This window comes from Rousettus aegyptiacus, unplaced genomic scaffold (genome assembly GCF_014176215.1).
Source record: "Rousettus aegyptiacus isolate mRouAeg1 unplaced genomic scaffold, mRouAeg1.p scaffold_m13_p_9, whole genome shotgun sequence".
In the NCBI taxonomy this organism is placed as follows: domain Eukaryota; kingdom Metazoa; phylum Chordata; class Mammalia; order Chiroptera; family Pteropodidae; genus Rousettus; species Rousettus aegyptiacus.
Genome location: NW_023416312.1, coordinates 70083650 through 70104450, shown reverse-complemented (window position 1 = coordinate 70104450; position 20801 = coordinate 70083650). Strand labels below are relative to the sequence as shown.

General features: G+C 36.3%; 1 protein-coding gene and 1 pseudogene across 1 annotated transcript in view; both read right to left on the bottom strand.

The window, feature by feature from the left end:
- LUZP4 (leucine zipper protein 4) overlaps nucleotides 1-20548 on the bottom strand; it is a 52948-nt gene extending 32400 nt beyond the window's left edge. The window contains exon 1 of the mRNA XM_016137223.2: nucleotides 20447-20548. Coding sequence (XP_015992709.2) covers nucleotides 20447-20537 — 91 coding nt within the window. The 5' untranslated portion in view covers nucleotides 20538-20548. The remainder of the gene's footprint in view (nucleotides 1-20446) is intronic.
- LOC118608564 lies at nucleotides 7330-7448 on the bottom strand (annotated as a pseudogene).
- Nucleotides 20549-20801: the final 253 nt, after the last annotated feature.

The following is a 20801-nucleotide window of genomic DNA, read 5'->3' as shown; positions in this document are numbered from 1 at the left end:
TGGATCAACTATGTGGATTAATAAAACAACTTTAAATTGATAGTACTTTAAATTTTACTAAGCACGTCCATATAAAAGCTCTCGACACAGTACCAGACATACATGAGACACTCAATACTTGAGGTAATAAATGAATAAATGCTTACTGTCTCATATATGCCAGGTAATACACCCCCATGATTAAAGGTCAGGAGAGATTATCCTCACTTTTTAAAGGTGGAAAAAGACTCAGGAAGGTTATAAAGAAGGAAACAGAGTTACTCAAGGACATAAAATTAATAATGTTAACAAGCTGGGGAAGATTCTAAGTCCGAGATGCTTACTATTACATTACACTTCCTACTTCAGAAGCACAGTTATCCCAAAAATTACGACAGCAACACCCAGGCTAGTAACCATTTATAGTTCACATTCAATAGGTATTCCTATTAACATAGCATTTTCCTTTAAATTATTTTCAAAAGTAATTGAACAACATCAAAGTTAGCATTCAAATATTATAACAGCAATATCTAATCCAGTATAAGAGCACCCACTTTGCCATGTCCCCTTGATTCTTTCAGCCTAAGATTTGGTACACCACCATTATCAAGCTTGTTCTGAACCATACAGTACCATATAGCATAGCTCTAAATCCTGCCAGTGACCTCATTTGCCCAAAAAGACTTAAGTCATTTGAACTTTCAAACTACTCTACAATTCACATAATCCTTTTTAACTCATGAGTAAAATATATAAAACGGCTCCAGGAATGCCTGCACTCTTCTTCCTCATAATCAAATCTTTCTTAGTTTACTTTTCAGCTTACAAATATTATAGACTTTAGTCTTAGTACCATCTTGACAGTGCTACAGGATTTTTTGATTCCTCTCCTTTTGAATACATTACTGCATGGAAGCATTTTGCCATCTCAATCTGACCCAATCCAAATATCACATAACTCCCTAGTACTATGAATGAGCAAACATCAGAGAAAGAGTAGCAAACAACAGTATTATAGAAAGCAAAACATTGTATTTTTCACATACAAAGGGGTTTTGATAAAAATGACATTCCAAAATAGGCTTTACAGAGAATGACTGTCATAGTTCACATTCAGCAAAGGGGTATAAATGTCATATCTGCTACCTGGCCAATAGCATCAAGATGTTTTGACTCACAATAACTGTTCTACAAGACAGAAGGTAAAAAATACTCTGGTATTCATCCAAATCTATAATAAGAAGGCTCTTAGTCAATAATACATCATTTTTATACTTATTTTGCCTTACTCTAAGGCTGTTCATTACCCTAAACTACAAAGTATTTTGTTATGGTGTTGAAATTTAAATTTTCTTAACAATGGGCCACTACTTTCATTCTATTTAGACTCATAAGTAACAGTACTGGCAACTCTTTAATATATCAGCATTTGATCCCAAAGCGACAGAATATACATTCTCTTCAAGTGCACACGAAACATTTTCAATGATAGACCACATGTTTGGCCACAAAACAAGTATCAGTAAATTTAACACAGAAATCACATCAAACATCTCCTCTGACCACACTGGTATGAAAGCAGAACTCAACTACAAGAATAAAAATGTAAAATACAAAAACACATGGAGGCTAAATAATGTGCTACTAAACTATGGGTTATCAATGAAATCATGGAAGAAATCAAAAGATACCTAGAGACAAAGGAAAATGAAAACACAGTGACTTAAAATCTATGAGACACAGCGAAAGAAGTCCTAAAAGGGAAAGTCATAGCAATACAGGCCGACCTCAAGAAACAAGAAAAAGCTCAAATAAACAATCTAACCTTACACTTAACAGACCTAAAAAAACAACAGCAAACAAAGCCCAAAGTGAATAGAAGGAAGGAAATATAGATCAGAGCAAAAATAAACAAAATAGTCTAGAAAAACAATACAAAAGATTAATGAAACCAAGAGTTGGTTCTTTAAAAGGATCAACAAAATTGATAAACCCTTTACCTGACTCATCAAGAAAAAAAGTTAGGACCTATTAAATAAAATCATTAATGAAAGGAGAAGTAACGACAGACTCCACAGAAGTACAAAGATTATAATAAAATACTATGAGAAATTATATGCCCATAAATTGGACAATCTGGAAGAAATGGATACATTCCTTAAAGCATATAATCTTCCAAGACTGAATCAAGAGGAAACAGAAAATCTCAAGAGACCAATTACTACTAATGAAATCAAATCGGTAATCAAAACTCTTCCAAAAAACAAAAGCCCTGGAACAGATGGCTTCACAGGTGAATTCTACCAAACATTCAAGGACGAATTAACACCTGTTCTTCTCAAATTATTCCAAAACATTCAGAAAGAGGGAAGGCTTTATGATTTTTATGTGGCCAACATTACCCTCATTCCAAAGCCAGACAAAGACACTACAATAAAAGAAAAGTATAGGCCAATATCCCTGATAAACATTGATGCAAAAATCCTCCACAAAATATTAGGAAACTGAATTCAGCAATATATTAAAAATATTATATACCATGATCAAGTTGGATTAATTCCCGGGATGCAAGTTTGGTACAATATCTGCGAATCAATTAATGTGATATATTGCATTAACTGATTGAAAGACAAAAATCATATGATATCAGTTGATGCAGAAAAAGCATGCAACAAAATTCAGCATCAGTTTGTGATCAAAACTCTCAGCAAAGTAGGAATAGGGGGAACATACCTCAACATAATAAAGACCATATATGACAAATCCACAGCTAACATCATAGTCAACAAGGAAAAGCTAAAAGTGTTTTCCTTAAGATCAGGAAAACAAGATAAGGATGCCCAGTTTCACCACTTCCTTTCAATATAGTAGAAGTCCTAGCTATAGCAATCAGATGAGAAAGGGAAATAAAAGGCATCTAAAGTAGAAAGGAAGAAGTAAAACTGTCATTATTTGCAGAAATGACACTATATATAGAGTACCCTAAAGATTTCACCAAAAAAAACTGTCAGAACTAATCAATGAATTCAATAAAGTAGCAGGATACAACATTATTCAAAAGTCAGTTGCATTTTTATATATAAATGATGAACTTTCAGAAAGAATTAAGGAAACAATCCCATTTACAATTGCACCAAAAACAATAAAATACCTAGAAAGCAATTCGACCAAGGAAATAAAAGACCTGTTCTCAGAACATTATAAGTCATTGAAAAAAGAAATTGAAAAAGATATGAATAAATGAAAGCTTATACCCATATGCTCATGGGTGGAAAGAATCAACATCATTAAAATGCCCATGCTACTCAATGCAATCTATAGATACAATGCAATCCCTATTAAAATAACAATGGCATTTTTTCAGAGAACTAAAACAAATAATCCAAAAATTTATATGGAACCATAAAAGACCCCAAACTGCCACGGCAATTTTGAGAAAGAAGAACAAAGTTAGAGGTATCACATTACCTGATATCAAACCATGCTATAAGGCTATAATAATAATAGCAGCATGGGACTGGCATAAAAACAGATACATAGATCCATGGAACAGAATAGAAAGCCCAGCAATAAATCCACGCCTATACACTCACTTAATATATGACAAAGTAGGCAAGAATATACAATGGGGTAAAGACAGTCCCTTTAATAAGTGGTGTTAGAAAAACTGGACAAAATCATGCAAAGAAAATGAAACTTGACTACCTTCTTACACCATATACAAAAATAGACTCAAAATGGATTAAAGACTTAAATGTAAAGCCTGAAACCATAAAACTTCTAGAAGAAAATGTAGGCAATAAACTCTGATATTGCTATTAGTAATTTTTTTGGATATATCTCCTTGGCAAAGGAAACAAAAAATATACAATAGGACTACATCAAATGAAAAAGTTTTTGCACAGCAAAGGAAACCATCAACAAAACAAAGACATCCACTGAATGGGAGAAGATGTTTGGTTATAATACATCTGATAAGGGGTTAATACCCCAAAATTCATAAGAAAACCATACAATTCAACAACAACAAAAATAAACAATCCAATTTAAAATGGGCAGAAGACCTGAATAGGCATTTATCCAAAGAGGATAACCAGGCGGCCAATAGAAATATGAAAAGATGCTCTACATTACTAATTATCAGAGAAATGCAAATTAAAACCACAATGAGATATCATCTTACACCTGTCAATATGGCTATCATTAATAAATCAACAAACAAGTGTTGGTGGGTATGAGGGAAAAAGGTAACCCTCGTGCACTGTTGGTAGGACTGCAAATTGGTACAGCCACTATGGAAAACAGTTTGGATGATCCTCAAAAAATTAAAAATAGAACTACCTTTCTATTTCTAGGTATTTATCCAAAGAAAAGCAAAACATTAATTCATAAAGATTTGTGCATCCCTATGTTCATGGCAGCACTATTCAAAATAGCCAAGATATGAAAGCAACCTAAGTGCCCATCAATAGATGACTGGATAAAGAAGTTATGGTACATATATACAATGGAATATTACTCAGCCATAAAAAATGAAATGTTATCATTTGCAAAGACATGGATGGATCTAGATGGTACTATGCTAAGCGAAATAAGTCAGACAGTGAAAGGGAAATACCACATGATTTCACTCAGAATCTAAGGGAAAAAAAGATCAAGGTAAATGAAAACAGACTCACAGATACAGAGAACAAACTGGTGATTGATAGAGGGGAGCGGTCTTGGATGGCTGGGCGGAAAATATAAAAGGATGAAGAAGTACAAGTTAGTAGTTACAAAACAGTTATGGGGATATAAAGTACAGCATAGGGAATATAGTCAATATTATTGTAATGGCTATGTGTAGTGCCAGATGGATGTTAGAGTAATTGGGGAGAATCATGTCATAAATTATATAATTGTCTAATCATTGTACGATATACCTGAATCTAATATAAAATTAAAAAAATGAGTTATTGTAAATTATAAAAAAAAAAGATAAAAAACATGTCATGGGTATAGTTTAGACTTGAAAATAATCACCCACACATTTGTTTCTTTTATACTGCCTTCGAAATTAGCTTTCCTCAAGTAAAACTAAAATATAGCACTAACTAAAACATAAAGGTAGGAAGAAGCCTAAAATCATCCTGAATCTGGAAATAGAAACATTAAGCAGGAAAGCACCAATCCCTCATTTTACAAATGAGAAAGCTGAGGCCAAGAGAGTGTTACAGGCCCAAGGTTAGCTAATGGCAGAACTGGGATTTGAATATAAATCTCCAAATGGGGGACTTTTAAAGTCATGCTAAGACTTTTAAATGTTTTCCATGGGTCAGTGGTTCTCTACCATGGCTGTGCATCAGAATCATCTGGAGAGATGTATTTTAAAATATAGAGTCACTAGCTGAGATCACGACTTAGTAGGGCTGGAGTGGGACACATGCATTTGTTTTTTTAAAAAAAAAAAACAAGTAATTCTGATATTTAGCCAAGAATGCAAACAACTGTGTGAGCAATGCAGAACCTTCAAAAAGCACAGGAGTAAGATAATGAAATGGATGGTTTGGGGAAATATCAATTTGCAATTGGCAGTAAATTACAGAATAGAGTGAGACTACAAAAAGGAAGACCAATTACTTTGGGGTAGGCAGAAGGACTGCAGTCGTCCAAGCATGAAGAAATAAGTTTATACTAAGGTAGTGTCAGGGTAAAAGGAAAAGAAAAACACAAAGTCCTCTCTTCATCCACCTCAGATCCAATAGGAACAGTGACTGCAAGGGCCTCCAGAGCTTCACCCTCTTCTACCTATCTCCTTGCAACCACAAAGCTCTCCCCACCCCCCAACCCGCCCCAAGAAAGAAAGGGTGTTTTTAACTGCTCTAACTAAAAACCAGTAACTAAAAGAGTGTACAGATCCTTTCAAATTCCTTACTGAGTACATTCCATGGGGATAATCATATATACATTTCAACAGTTTCAACATTAGAGACATGATTCTACAAAGCAGTGCCTGTTCCTTCTACAGCCTGATAAAAGTTTGCCTTGAAGAATAATTGTTTTCAAACTATATTCTCAGACTCCCTGATGCTAATGGGGCATGATGACCTAACCTTAGCTGTACATTCTCTTCACCTGATATAAAGCTGTTAATTATTGAAATGCATGTACCCTAACTGAAACTTCTAAAGAACTAGATATATTACTCTCACTCGTTTATTCTATATAAGCAGCTCTCACTTTTCCAAGTCAGAGTACTGTTTCAAGGATTCTTGGAGCTCTGCTCTCGGCACGTCCTTTTGTTTGGCCCAAATAAACACTAATTTCTTAACTTTACAGAGGATCGGGTCTTCTTTTCATTTATACTCCAAAACTCATAGTATTCTTGCTGAACCAATAGTTATCAAAGACCTCCCCAGGTCACCAAGGAAATGAGGCTGAACCCATAGAAAGATGTCCTTAAACTGTGACATGAGAGATACCTTTTAAGAATTCAAAGTTTGACCTTGAACTACATTGCTTCATAAAATATTATTAGAAATGATTGCTGAAATCCAAATATCAGTGCACCAAACAGACATTTGTGCATTGCCCTAGAAAAATACTCATCCTTTTAAATATTGTTTCTACAGGAAAAATTACATATCCAACAGCTGACATACGAATGAGGCATTTGAACATAAGAGTATATTTGCCGGCTGCGACTTGCCTGTATATGATTAAGTACCAACTAACTTAGACTAAATTCTCCAGGACTGCAGCAAAAAGACAGACTACTGTGTATAGGAACAGCTGCAAAATCCTGTGCAGAGGTGGGTAAAATGGATAGGATTTGAATGAGGGGAAAAGTTGGGGCACTTCAAGAAAGGGAAACAGCAAAAGAAAAGGCTTCGAGCCAAGAATTAATAAAGTATATTCAGGGAAAAGATTAGTTTGAATACAATGGAAGATTAATGCTGGAGAGTTCTGGGGCGAAAGGTTAGACAGATAAGGTAGATGATGAAAAGTCTTGAGTGCCAATACCTCAGTAAGTTAGGAGCTAAGGCACAAGTAGTGAAGGTTATGGACAGGGGGTGAGGGGAGAAATCCATACAACATCTGGCACCATGCCATGTCGATCTACCAAATATCAAGTACTTACTGAAAACATTCCATGTATTTGGCAACTATATTAGTTATCACATGAAATCAGGAAATTGATCAATGCTTTTTTAAATAATTTATATTATCACTGCACAGCTATTTGAAAGGAAACCATCTTTTCTTTTACCTAATATATATGTATTTTTAGGCGAGGCAATCCTTGGTTGACTTCACAGATTGCAAGGACCTTGTCAGCTTACAATCCCTTATTTTTTATTTTATTTACTCCTACAGCACCTGGTCTTCCTAGGTGGTCTCCCATCCAAGTACTAACCAGGCCTGACTTTGCTTAGCTTCTGAAATCAGACAGGATCGGGCTTGTTCAGGGTGGCATGGCTGTAGTAATAATTTTTATTTCATTTGACTTTCTTTAGAAATTAAGTCCACATTTTAAAGGAAACTTGTTTTAGCAAAAACTAGACTACCTAGATTACAAAAAGAGGATATTCAAAGAAAAGGTGAATGATAGGCATATTTAATATAACATTCAATCTTTAAAAGCAAATATTTGGGTTTTTTTCAAGTCAAGATCTACATGGCTCCCAATAAAGTAGAAAAGCTTTATTCAATACAATCTTTTATCTCACCTCTTCCTAAATGCTGACTATTGCATTTTCTTTGCACTTAGAACACTGATATGGTGTCACTTTAGGACAAGCCTGTATGGCATAGTATTCATCTAAACTAATGCAGGGTCCAGACAACAGTATTTAAAATACCAACTGTGATGAAAGTCAAGTGAGCAGGAAATTTTAATCTCAAAGGTGTTTCAGATTCAAAAGGGAGAAAATTAACATATTTCAGCTATATAATCTTACACATCCATTCTATGCTAGGTTTTCTAGAAATGAACAGTATTTGGGATTTCATGAACATTTCATTTTAAATTGACAAATATTCAAATTGAAAAATAATTGGGAAAAACGTCATTAGGGAAAGATATCTATGCATGCCCCCAACATAAAAATGTATCATGAGACAGAAAAAAAAAGAATCTCAGGTATAGCCTAAGTAGAAGTATCAATGAATTTAGCAGTGAAATCCCTTTCATTCTTTTCTAAATGGTTCTTTGACTGTTAGGTAACAATATGATCTTGATGCACAGTCATGGAATGGAACAACTGACCTATAGGATATCCTTTACAAGGCTTAGCATGACTTTCAAAACCCTCTATGTTCAGGAGATTTATGTTCTAATCCCAGTTCTGCCATTAGCTAACCTTAGGCATATCACTTTCCCTCTTTGGGCTCAGTCTTCTGATTTGTAAAATGAGGGATTGATGCTTTCCTACTTGATGTTTCCATTCCAATGTCAGGGTGATTCTAGGCCTTTTTCTACCTTTATATTTTAGTTAATAGTATATTGTACTTTCATCTGTTTAAAAAATACTTTAAACTGAATTGACATTTAAGAGTTATTGACACACTAAAAAGCTTTCTCGGTTGTACGCATGCAGCCTGTAAAAAATACATAACTTTTCTATTATGAATTTCTTTTTCCCCCTCTGAGTATAAAGGTGTATGTTAACCCATTTCCTGTTTAGAAAAAAAAATACAACTCACTGCCAGCATTAGTGTAATTTTACATAAACACATTCTCTGAGGCTGAAGCAAATCTGACTGATTTTAAGTATGAAAACAAAATACAAAAACTGTTCTTGGATTTATTTCTAAATAGAACTTGTCTCTAATCCTGATGTAACAGTAATGTATGCATATATCAGATTCATCAAATGAATCTTCAGCTAACAACTGTTCGAGAATGTTGTTAACATCATGTGTAGGGATACTACGTTTTCTAGGATTTGAGTGATTAAGAATTACTATATTTTTCAAATGGAAATACCACTACTAAAAACAGAATGCTCGAAATTGAATGATATCATTTGTTCCCAAAGACTATCAATATACTAGGGCAATGTGAAAATAATAAAAGCGAGACATTTCGTGGCAAACTTTGGGGGTTAGGTTAGGACTGTAATCTGCAAGTTATCCCAGGATAAACACTACAGCTGCAAACATCACTGGTTAGTATTCTCAAGGCTAATCGGAAAAGAATTAAGTGGGACAAAATTAATAATAGATGGGAGGATTCTGGGAAAACACAGAAGAGTGAGAGACATCCTGAGATCTCTCCCCTTGAAACAAAAATAAGCTGAACATCTAAAGCTCAAAAAAAACACCCGCCAGCACATTTGAGCATGGGATCTGCACATTGAGCTACCACAGGTCAGAATTCTGGGTGTTGGGCAATGGACTGTGAGTAATAAAGAAGCTGCCTCTCATAGCTTCCGGAGTTCCTTGCAGGCAAAGGGGGAGGGGTGAAGGTGCAGTGACTTCCCTGATCAGCCTGCCTAGAAGTGCCCGGATTTTTTATGCAGCCTGCAGCAGGGCTCAGTCATCAGGGAAAGCAGAGAAGCAGGTCTGGACGCATACAAACAGCAGTTGATTTTTACCGGCCCTGGATAAAAAACTGAGTCTGAGCTGCAGCTCCCAACACCCAACCAAGGGGGCTCCTCCCCTCATATCCTCTGAGACCAATCACCACGGAGCCCCAGGAGAATCAAAGCAAACACTACCCAAACAGTTGTTAATACTGACAATGAATAAAATTGAGTGTAGCAAGTGGGATTAAATGTCTACAAAAAAATTTTAAAGTCATTTTTAGGCTTTATATAAAGCAGGGATCTGAGAGGCTCAGATGCCATCTACTAGAAACCAAAAGAAAAAATGCTTCCTTTGCAGCAGGCTAAAGAGAGACATTTATATAATAAATCTTCTTTCTGAAAAAAACAACAAAATACACTTCCATTAATGCCCAGGCGGAGAAATAGTCCATTAAACACCATGAACGACCAAGGTGACAAGGTATCTCACAAAAAAAAGAGAAAAATCTCCATGAAATGAGCTTAACAGACATAGAAATGTGAGACTTAACTGACAGAAAATTCACAATGGTACTTCTGAAAAAACTCAGTGAGTTGCAAAAGGAGTCGTATCAACAATTTCAGGAATTGAAAAAAAAACTAGATGAGCAGAACAAAGAGATTGAAACCCTCAAAAAGAACAGAATTGATATTCTGGAGATTCAAAAAACACATTGCAAGAGTTGAAAAATGAAATAGCAAGCTTGGGAAATAGAGTCGACCAAATGGAGGAAAGGGTCAGGATTATCAAAGACAGAAATCTAGAAATAAATCAGAAGGAAGAAGAGAGAAATAGAAAAATGAAAAATAATGAAAGAAAATTCAAGAACTAGCTGATAACATCAAGAGAGGAAACATAAGAATAATGGGCATAACTGAAGGCGAGGAAAAGGAGCAGGGACTAGAAAGCATTTTCAGACAGATAGTGGACGAGAATCTAGATTCCCAAATCTAGGGAATGAGCTGGAACTTGGAATTCAAGAAGTCAACAGAACACCCAATTATCTCAACACAAAAGGGCCTTCAACAAAAAAACATTTTATTAAAGGTATCAAAAATCAATGACAAAGATAGAATTCTCAGGTCAGCCAAGGAGAAGAAAACAGTAACGTATAAAGGAAAGCCAATTAGATTATAATCGGACTTCTCACCATAGACCTTACAAGCCAGAAGGAATGCAATCAAATATTTAAACTATTAAGCGAAAGGAACTAGCAGCCTAGAACAATGTATCCAGCTAAGCTCTCCTTTAGATATGAAGGAGAAATTAAGACCTTTTCAGACATACAAAAATTGAGAGTATTCTCCACTACCAGGCCTACTCTACAGGAAATCCTGAAAGGGGTCAGCTCACTGTTAGGTCGGGCCAGGCAGATGCCTACCTGGAGGCTTCCCCGGCTTGACATCAGAATCCACACAAGGGCCTATCCTAAAACCCTGGTGCCACGCCCTAATCCGGATGCTCAATTGACATTCCCCATTCTGTACCCTATCCCCACATAATCCCATAAAAACTACGCCCTCCCACCCCAGGGCGTGACTTCTCTGGCCCCTCTCCTCTCTCTGGCTTGTCATGGGTTTACCTTAAACTCACCTAAAACAAAATAACAAAATAATAATAATAATAATAATTATTATTATTATTATTATTATTGGGAATAAAGTGACTATCAGGCAAATAGATGCAGAGGAGTGCAACCGTTACTAAGAACAGGGCATTATAGGCTTAAAAAAATAAGAAGAGAATTGCTATAGCAAGATAGTAATGAACATTCAGCATATATAGAAACAAACTGAGACAACAATGACTGAAAAGAGGATTCAAATATCCAAATTCACAAAGGGGGAAGGAGATAAGGCACACACAGAAGAAAATAGATGACTGTATGTATGTGTGTGTGTGTGTATATATATATATATATATATATATATATATATATCACTATCTTTTTCATATTTGTAATGGTAACCACACACCATAGAGTGAGAACTGAAGTATATAACATAAGAGAAGAAGAATCAGAGGCAAAACCCACAAAAGCTAACCAAAATAAAACAGAAACACAAGGACAAAGAAGCAATGGAAAAACCGAGATACCAGAAAACAAAAGATAAAATGGCTGTAAGACCTCATATTTCAATTATCACCCTAAATGGAAATGGACTGAACTCACCAATAAAACGGCAGAATTGCAGAATGAATCAAAAAACAAACAAAATCCAACCACATGCTGCCTCCAGGAGACACATCTCATCTCTAAAGACAAATATAGACTCAAAGTGAAAAGGTGGAAAATAATATTTCAAGCAAAGGAATTCAGAGAAAAGCGGAAGTAACGGTACTATTATCGGACAAAATGGACTTCAAAATGAAAAAGGTAAAGAAAGATACTGAGGGACACTGATAATGATAAAGAGAATCGTGAACCAAGAAGACATAACACTTATTAATATCTAGATTCCCAATCAGGAAGCCCTGAAATATATAAAGCAATTACAAAACTAAAGGGAGATATAGACTAAAACACTATTGTAGTAGAGGACCTAAAGACTCCCTGTGAGATATGGACAGATTATCCAAACAGAAAATCAATAAGGAAATCACATCCTTAAATGACACATTAGACAAACTGGACATAATTGACATTTACAGAACCTTCCATCCCTGAACAGCTGCTTATATATTCTTCTCTACTACACATGAAACATTCTCAAGAATCGACCACATACTGGGACACAGAAATAGCCTCAACAAATATAAGAGGGCTGAAATCATTTCAACCATATTCTCCGATCATAACGCTTTGAAGCTGGACATCAACTGCAAAAGAAATTGGAAAGAACCACAAATACAGATGCAGATTAAACAACATGCTACTGAAGAATAAGTGGGTCACAGAAGAAATAAAAAGAGATAACAAGAGATACATAGAAACAAATGATAATGATAGTACAACATATCAAAACTTTTGGGACACGACAAAAGCAGTCACAAAAGAAAAGTTCATATAATTACGGGCCTATCTCTAAAAACAAGAACAAGCCCAAATAAATCACCTAACGCTTCATCTTAAAAACTGGAAAAGAAAAAAAAACAATGAAGCCTAAAATCAGCAGAAGGAAAAAAATCAAAATTAGAGCACAAATAAAAAAAATTGAAAACAAACAAACAATAGTAAAAATAAATACAACAAAGAGCTGGTTCTACGAGAAAGTTAATAAAACTGACAAACCCCTGGCTAGACTCACCAAAGAAAAAAGAGAAAGGACACAAATAAACAGAATCAGGGATGAAAGGGAAGAAATTACGACTGACATCGCAGAAATAAAAAGGACCATGCAAGAATACTATGAAAAAGCATATAACACCAAATTTAATAACCTAGAAGAAATGGACCAATACTTAGAAAAATACAATCTTCCTAGACTAAATCAAGAAGATCTGGAAAACCTAAATAGACTGATCAGCAGTATGGAGATTAAAACAATCATCAAAAACCTACCAAAAACACTTAACAAAGTCGATATAGAAGGAAAATTTCTTAATATAATAAAGGCTATATAAGATAAACCCTCAGTCAACACTATATTTAATGGTGAAAAACTAAAAACCTTCCAAGATCAGAAACAAGGCAAGGCCGTGCACTATCGCCACTGCTATCCAATGTAACATTGGAGGTCCTAGCGAGTGCAATCGGACAAGAAAAAGATATAAAAGGCATCCAAATAGGATGCAAAGAAGTCAAACTGTCACTATTTGCAGATGATGTGATTCTCTTTATAGAAAACCCTAAAGACTCCACAAGAACACTACTAGAAACAAGAAGCAAACACAGTTCAAAAATCCATAGCATTCTAATAATGGAACATCAGAAAAAGAAGTGGAAAAAATATTTTCCAATTGCAACAAAAATAATAAAATACCTAGGAATAAATTTAACAAAACATGTGAAGGGCCTATATAATGAAAACTACAAGACCCTAGTAAAAGAAATCGAACAAGATACAAAGAAATGGAAAGGTATTCCTTGTTCTCGGATTGGAAGAATCAACATAGTTAAAATGACCATAATATCTAAAGTATTATACAGATTTAATGCAATCCCCACCAAAATTTCATTGGCATTTTTTAAGAAAATAGAACAAAAAATCATCAGATTTGTATGGAAGCACGAAAGACCCCGAATTTCCAAAGCCATCCTGAGAAAAAAGAACAAGGCTGGAGGCATCACTCTGTCAAACTTCAAATTATACTACAAAGCAACAGAAATCAAAACGGCATGGTACTGGCAGCAAAACAGACCTATGTACCGATGGAACAGAATCAAGAGTCCAGAAGTAAACTCACATTTATATGGGTAAATAATTTTTGACAAAAAAGCCAAAAACATACAGTATAGAAAGGAAAGCCTCTTCAATAAATGGTGCTGGGAAAATTGGAAGGCCACCTGAAAAAGAATGAAACTAGACTGTTGCCTGTTACCGCACACCAAAATTAACTCAAAATGGATTAAGGACCTGAATATAAGACCTGAAACAGTAAAATGCATAGAAGAAAACATAGAAACTAAACTCAAGGACCTTGGTCCTAAAGAGGATTTTATGAATTTGACCTCAAAGGGAAGGGAATTAAAGCTAAAATAAACGAATGGGACTACATCGAACTAAAAGGCTTCTGCTCAGCAAAAGAAATTGTAAAAAGGTAAAGAGACAAACATCTCAATGGGAAAATATATTTGCAAGCAACACCTCAGCCAAGGGCCTAATATCCAAAATATACAAAGAAGTCATACAACTCAATAAGAACAAAAAAACAAACTATCCAATCAAAAATTGGACAGAGGACCTGAACAGACGCTTCTCCCTTGAGGACATACAAATGGCCAGCAAAACATTATGAAAAGATGCTCAACATCACAGGCTATTAGGGAAATGCAAATAAAAACCACAATAAGATACCATCTCACACCTCTTAGAATGGCTATAATCAACAGGGCAAGTAATAACAAATGTTGGTGAGGAGGCAGAGAAAAAGGAACCCTCCTGCTGTGCTAGTGGGACTGCAAATTGGTACAGCCACTATAGAAAACAGTATGGAGGTTCCTCAAAACACTGAGAATTGACCTACCACATACATGATCCTGCAATCTCACTACTAGGTATTTACCCCAAAGACTTGAAAACCCATTTCCAAAAAGATATTTGCACACCGATGTTCATAGCAGTGTTATTCATAGTGGCCAAGACATGGAAGCAATCGAAAAGTTCTACAATAGATGATTAGCTAAAGAAGCTGTGGTACATATATAGAATGGAACATTACTCAGCCATAAGAGACGAAATACTGCCATTTGTGACAACATGGATGGACCTCAAGATAATCATGCTAAGCAAAATATGCCAGACCGAAGAAGTTCAAAATCACGATATCACTTATATGTGCGATTTAAATGTAAAAGCAATAAATGAACAGGACAAACAGAGACTCAGGGACATGAAGAATGGACTAGTGGTTATCGGAGTGTAGGGGTAGGGGAGGAGGTAGGAGGTAGACGAGGTAAAGGGGGTCAGATATAGGGAGGTAGGGGGAGGGTGCAGTGGGTAAAGGGGATAAAAGATATGGTAGCTGAAGGAAACTGGACTTTGGGTGGTAATCAGACAATAGATGTCAAATTATAAGGTACACCTGAAAATTGTCATAACCAATGGTACCCCAATAAATTTAATTAAAAAATAATAATAGATGGTTTCATAGCAGAAAGAAAAAACCCTGAGAAAAACTAGAGGTCTTGACTTTTCAAACATAATGGTCTTTTACAAACTTACTGAAAATTTTAATTACTTTAATGTTTCGATTATTTACACCCTTGGAATGTGTAGCAGGTTTGTTTTTGTTTTGTTTTGTTTTAAGTGAAATTATACACAATTTTAAGCCCTGTACTTTGTAATTCCAGAGGCCACCATCCGATTTGTTGAACTATAGTGAAACTATAATAGTAGAGCTAGAAATCAAAGATCTTATCAGCTATGATTTAGAGATGAAATCCAATTGCTGTTCAGGCTCTCCATAGGGAAGAGAAAACAAATGCTTTTGATCCTGGCTACGATGTGTAAGGGCACTTTTAACATAGTCAATGAAGTTATGAAGAAAGTATTCCAAATACAACAATCAATCTTTTCCCAGATTCTCATGTCCTTTCTTTTAGTTCTCAAGATATATCATTACAGAGACACAGTGCTGTATTCAAGCTACTCTCTATAGTGATATTCTTCACTAAATCCATCTGGAAAACACTTAGTCAAATCTCTCAAGGAGAACCATCTGGCCTAGGCCTCACCAAAGAGCCTAAGTCAGATACACCTGGTCTCAGAAATACACTGTCAACATTGAAGACAATATTCCTCATAGAGTTTAAAACAGATCACACTGCTTGAGTCATCATACGAATAATTAAATTTTTATGTAAATTATACAATTAATTTTCTTGTGAAAAATATAATTATATTCCCTTGTATTTTAGAATATGCATGGTTAAATGAAAAAGTACTGGTTTACTATTTGTAAACATTTAAAACATACCTCAGTTTTTGTAAACACTTTTCTCATTTTTTACATACTTAAAATATTAGAAGGCTCAAAAAATGTAAGCGACGGGTTCCTCTCAATTTCTGAGAGACTCTGACTATACATACTTCCTGAACACTTAAAACAACATATAATCGCACATATTTACTTAACTGCCTCTCCAACTAGATTATGAGCTACTTGAGAAGAGACCATTGTTTTTCAGTGTACTAAGGTGCCTAGCATGGTGCTTAATACAGAGTGGATGCTTTATAAACATTTATGGAGCTATGTTCCAATGCATCTAGAAAGAAGAAAGTGTTCCTCCTACAGTACTTTCACTTTAGTCTCCTTTAGCTAGTAGTGGTGAATAGGGAAGTACAGTTCCTATTAAGTTCTTACTGTTGCCAGTTTCAATTTTGGTCTTATTTTTGCCTTTAATTTCTACAAAGACTATAGTACCTTTTGGGAATGTTCACTAGGTACAAGAACAAAAATAAATTTGTACAACCTTTTCCTATTTTAGTACCTTTTATTACAGTGGAAGTAATATTCTTATATTCAAATAAATATTTATATAATATATAAATATTAAAATAATATAAAATTATGTATATATAAATAATAAAATTGCTTTTCTAATACATATGCATAGTTATCCAAAGACAAAGATATGCACTGTTAAAAGTAATATATTCACAATAAAAACATACGGAAATTTACTGGAAAAGTATGGATTTTTCATCAACTCATGGAAACAATGTGTTATTTGCTCTTTATGCTGTATTTTTCTTGGCTTCAAACTGAAAGGGTTTTTCATACTAGTCAAAAGTTTTGCCTGTTCCTCTGAAAAGATCAAAACCTGATCTTTCATTTGTCTGAAATAGTATAAATATGGAGATGGAGAACAAATGTTTAAGAACACAAAATAATGAACTCTTATAATTTTTTACAACCCTGATTACAAAATTTTACTCTCATACGGAACCTCCAACTAACTTACCATACTCATGTCAACATCTTTTTTCAGCCTTTCACATATTATTTGAGCCAATCTTTTCCAAACCAGACTCTCTAATATCCTTCTAGCTGTAATCATCTACTTAAATGACAGTGCCTCCTAAATCCCTTGAATCTGCTATTGTCTAAGTTACATCAAACAACCACTCCCCACAGTCTCCCAGAGCTTGACATTATCTACTGTTTAAACCCCATGTGTCAACCGGATGTTTTCCATCTCTCTTAAGTCTATTATGTAACTAAAGTTCAATATCCAAATCCAGAGAGAGAGAGAGAAGGTAAGTATTCCAGAACTTGCAAAATTGCTAGCTATCCAAAAGGGAGGCTTTAGGTCCACTTTTGGAAGGACATACAACATTTACTCAATTTTTCCATGTCAGGCATGAACAAAATAATCAACAACAAAAAAGACCAGATCAGATCCCATACTTGCACAAACTTGCCTCAACTCTTATTCCTTTATTTACATATTTAAAAAAATATTTATAAGAACAGGTGACCAGCCACAGGGCTATAGTTTGTTCATTTGATTTTTAAATATTTCATTAAAATATTATTTATCTTGCTCACTGAATTTTTGTTGTCTCCTTAAATTCTGCACCCTTGGCAAGTGCCCCACTTCCCTCATCATAGCCCCAGCCCTATGCAGTGACCAATTATTATTTTTTAAAAGTAATTTTTTTAATGCCTACAGCACCCGGTATTACTAAGTGGTCTCCCATCCAAGTACTAATCAGGCCAGACCCTGCTTAGCTTCCAAGATCAGCCGAGATCAAGCACGTTCATTTGAAAGTAGTTTTAAAGTCACAAAGTATTTTGGAACTCATGTTGGAGCTAGGGGTAGGGGGGATGAAGCAGTCTAGAATCACAGGAACTGTCTTAGAAGAATGAAGCCTGTTGATACTGATCATGAAATAGATTGTTAAAAACACCTTAAAGGAAAAAGAAAAACAAGGAAATGTTGTAGGTATTATTCATGGTCATTCCCCCTCAGAGGAGGATTAGGTTACTTCCTCAACCTTGTAAAAGGTATCCATGAAAAATCCATGGTGAAAGACTGAAAGCTTTCCCCCTAAGACCAGAAACAAGTTAAGGCAGAAATAAGTCAAGGATGTCTTCTCACCACATCTATTTAACGTTTCACTGGAAATTGTAGCCAGGGCAATTAGTCAAGAAAAAAAAAAGGCAACCAGATTTGAAAGAAAGAAGTAAATCTATCTCTATTCTTAGATTTCATGATCTTTTATACAGAAAACCCTAAGGACGAACAGGGACACACACACACACTAGAGCTAATAAGCAAGTTCAACAAGGATAAATAATACAAGATCCATACACAAAAATAAATTCTATTTCTATACACTAGCAGTGAACTATCTAAAAATAAAGAAAGCAATTCATTAGCAGAAAAAAAAAGTCTTTTTTACAAACGATGTTAGAACAATTGGACATGCACACCTCGAAGAAGCTGGATCTCACACCATAGGCAAAAAATTAACTCAAAATGGGTCAAAGATGTAAAAACTAAAACTAAAAAACTCTTAGAAGGAAACACAGGGATAAATCTTCATAATTTATTAGCTATGATACTAAAGTATGAACATAAAAATTAATTGTAATTTATCAAAATTAAAAACTTTTGTGCTTCAAAGAACACTATCGAAAGTGAAAAAGACAACTCACAGAAAATGTGTGTAAATCATATATGAGAAGGGTTCAGTATCCATAATATATAAAGAACTTCTACAACACAACAATAAAAAGGCAAAGAACCCCCTTTCATTTAAAAAACTCACCCTCCCTGCTCTGCTCCCTCATCCTTATTTCTAAAATCCACTCTACTTGCTACCTACCACTTATAAGGTCCTCCCTGGCTATAATACTTTGATCATTTCTGAGATCTGCCCTCCCTTTGCTTGTCCAATCTCATTCTTAAGGTCCACTTTCCCTGCTCCTCCTTTCCCCACTTCTAATGATCGCCCTCACTGCTGCTCCCTGTCTCATATTATTGGTCTGAACTCCTGTTCCTTCCTCATTTCTAAACTCCATCCTTCTTCTCCCTTCTCATTTATAAGGTCAACCCTCCCTGCTCTGTGCCCTTCCATTTCTAAGTTCCACCCTCATTGTTCCTCACTAATGTCTAAGATCTTCCATCTTTACTCCACTTCCATTTCTAAGGTCTTTCACCCATGCTCCTCTTCACTCCCACTTGTCTGCTTTCCTTACTCCTCCTTCCTCGCTAATATCCATCTTCTTTGCTTTGCTCTCCCCTCTCATTTTTAAAGTCTGCTTTCCTGCTTTCCTACTCTACCCCTTCATTTTTAAATAACTCCCCCACTCGCCTTCTCTGCTCCTCCCATTTCTCCTATCTGCCTTTCCTGCTCATTGCCTCGGTCCTCACAGCAATCAACTGTATTTCCCCTCTATTTCTAAGGTATGCCCTCCTTACCCTTCTCACCTCTTTTCTATGGATCACCCCCACCTCCGCCACTTCTAGGTTGAACCTTCTGGACTCTGTTCTCCCACCCTGATACCTAAAGAGAAACCTCTTTACACTTCCCAAGTTTCACCCTTCTTGCTCCTCCCCTCCGCATCGAAGGCCGGCCCTCATAGCGCTGCTCCTCCCCCTCTTATTTTTAAAGTCGCTCTTCCAGTTTTGCTCCCTCCCCCACTGCTCAAGTTTCCTCTTTCCCGGCTCTGCTCCCCTCTCCCTCCCCTCTCGTCCGCCATTTCTAAAGTGCATGATGGCACATAGAGATCTGACGTACTAAACTAAAGGGTGCCAGCCGCCAGCAGAAGGGAAAGATAGTCTGAATTGAATAAGCACCATGCAAGCAAACACCCCTTTGCCCCGGCTTGCTGCTGACTACCACTCCTCGCCAGCCAGCCTAAGGCTTGCTCCTTCTACCCCTGGTACCTAGTTATTTGTGCCACGCGCTCGAATTCCGAGGAGCGAGTACGACCTACTGAACGGAGTGTGCGGCTCCACCTCTGTTAAGGGGGCGGGTAGCTTGCTAGCATTCCTCAGAAGAAAAAATATGGCAGCAGCCGGCATTTTATTTCCCCCACCCGTCCGCTCCCAGCAATCCTTAATCCCCGCATGACAGCCAGTTTTCCCACCTAAGAGGAGATGGACAGAGGAGCAGGAAAAATGCGAGTGGTAAAGACGGGCCGGAGCCCGGCAGCCGGCCTTAATGGCGTTGGGGCAGTGACTACCCAACCCACCCAGGGGTGTGGCTCATACCGCCGCAGGCCTGCCCGCCAGACGCGAAATCTCCGGCTCAAAGTCGGCTGCCCAGACTAGTGGGGCCTGGGATCCGGATCTACATACCTAGAGACATATCTAGAAAGGCCATCTTTCCCCAATTCTTAGGGTGTGCCAGCACCTTTCCAGAAACTGTAAGGCGGGAAAGCGAAGCCATCTCCTCTGCGTAACTGCACCGCACACTGAGCTAGGTAGGTGTAGCGCCCCCTCACTGTTCGCTTGGGTCCTAGCTAAACTTGTCCGCCAATCACAGTCTTTCCCTTCACTGTTACTAAGGCCCAAGGGGTGGAGCTTAGTTTAAACCACTTTCCAGATTTCCTATCTGGAACTCCGCTCACAAAAATAAAAATTAAAAAAGAAGAACGGTCGCTGGTTTCTTTCCCACTCTTTCTAAAAGCTGTCTCCGTCTTCTTTGTGCATC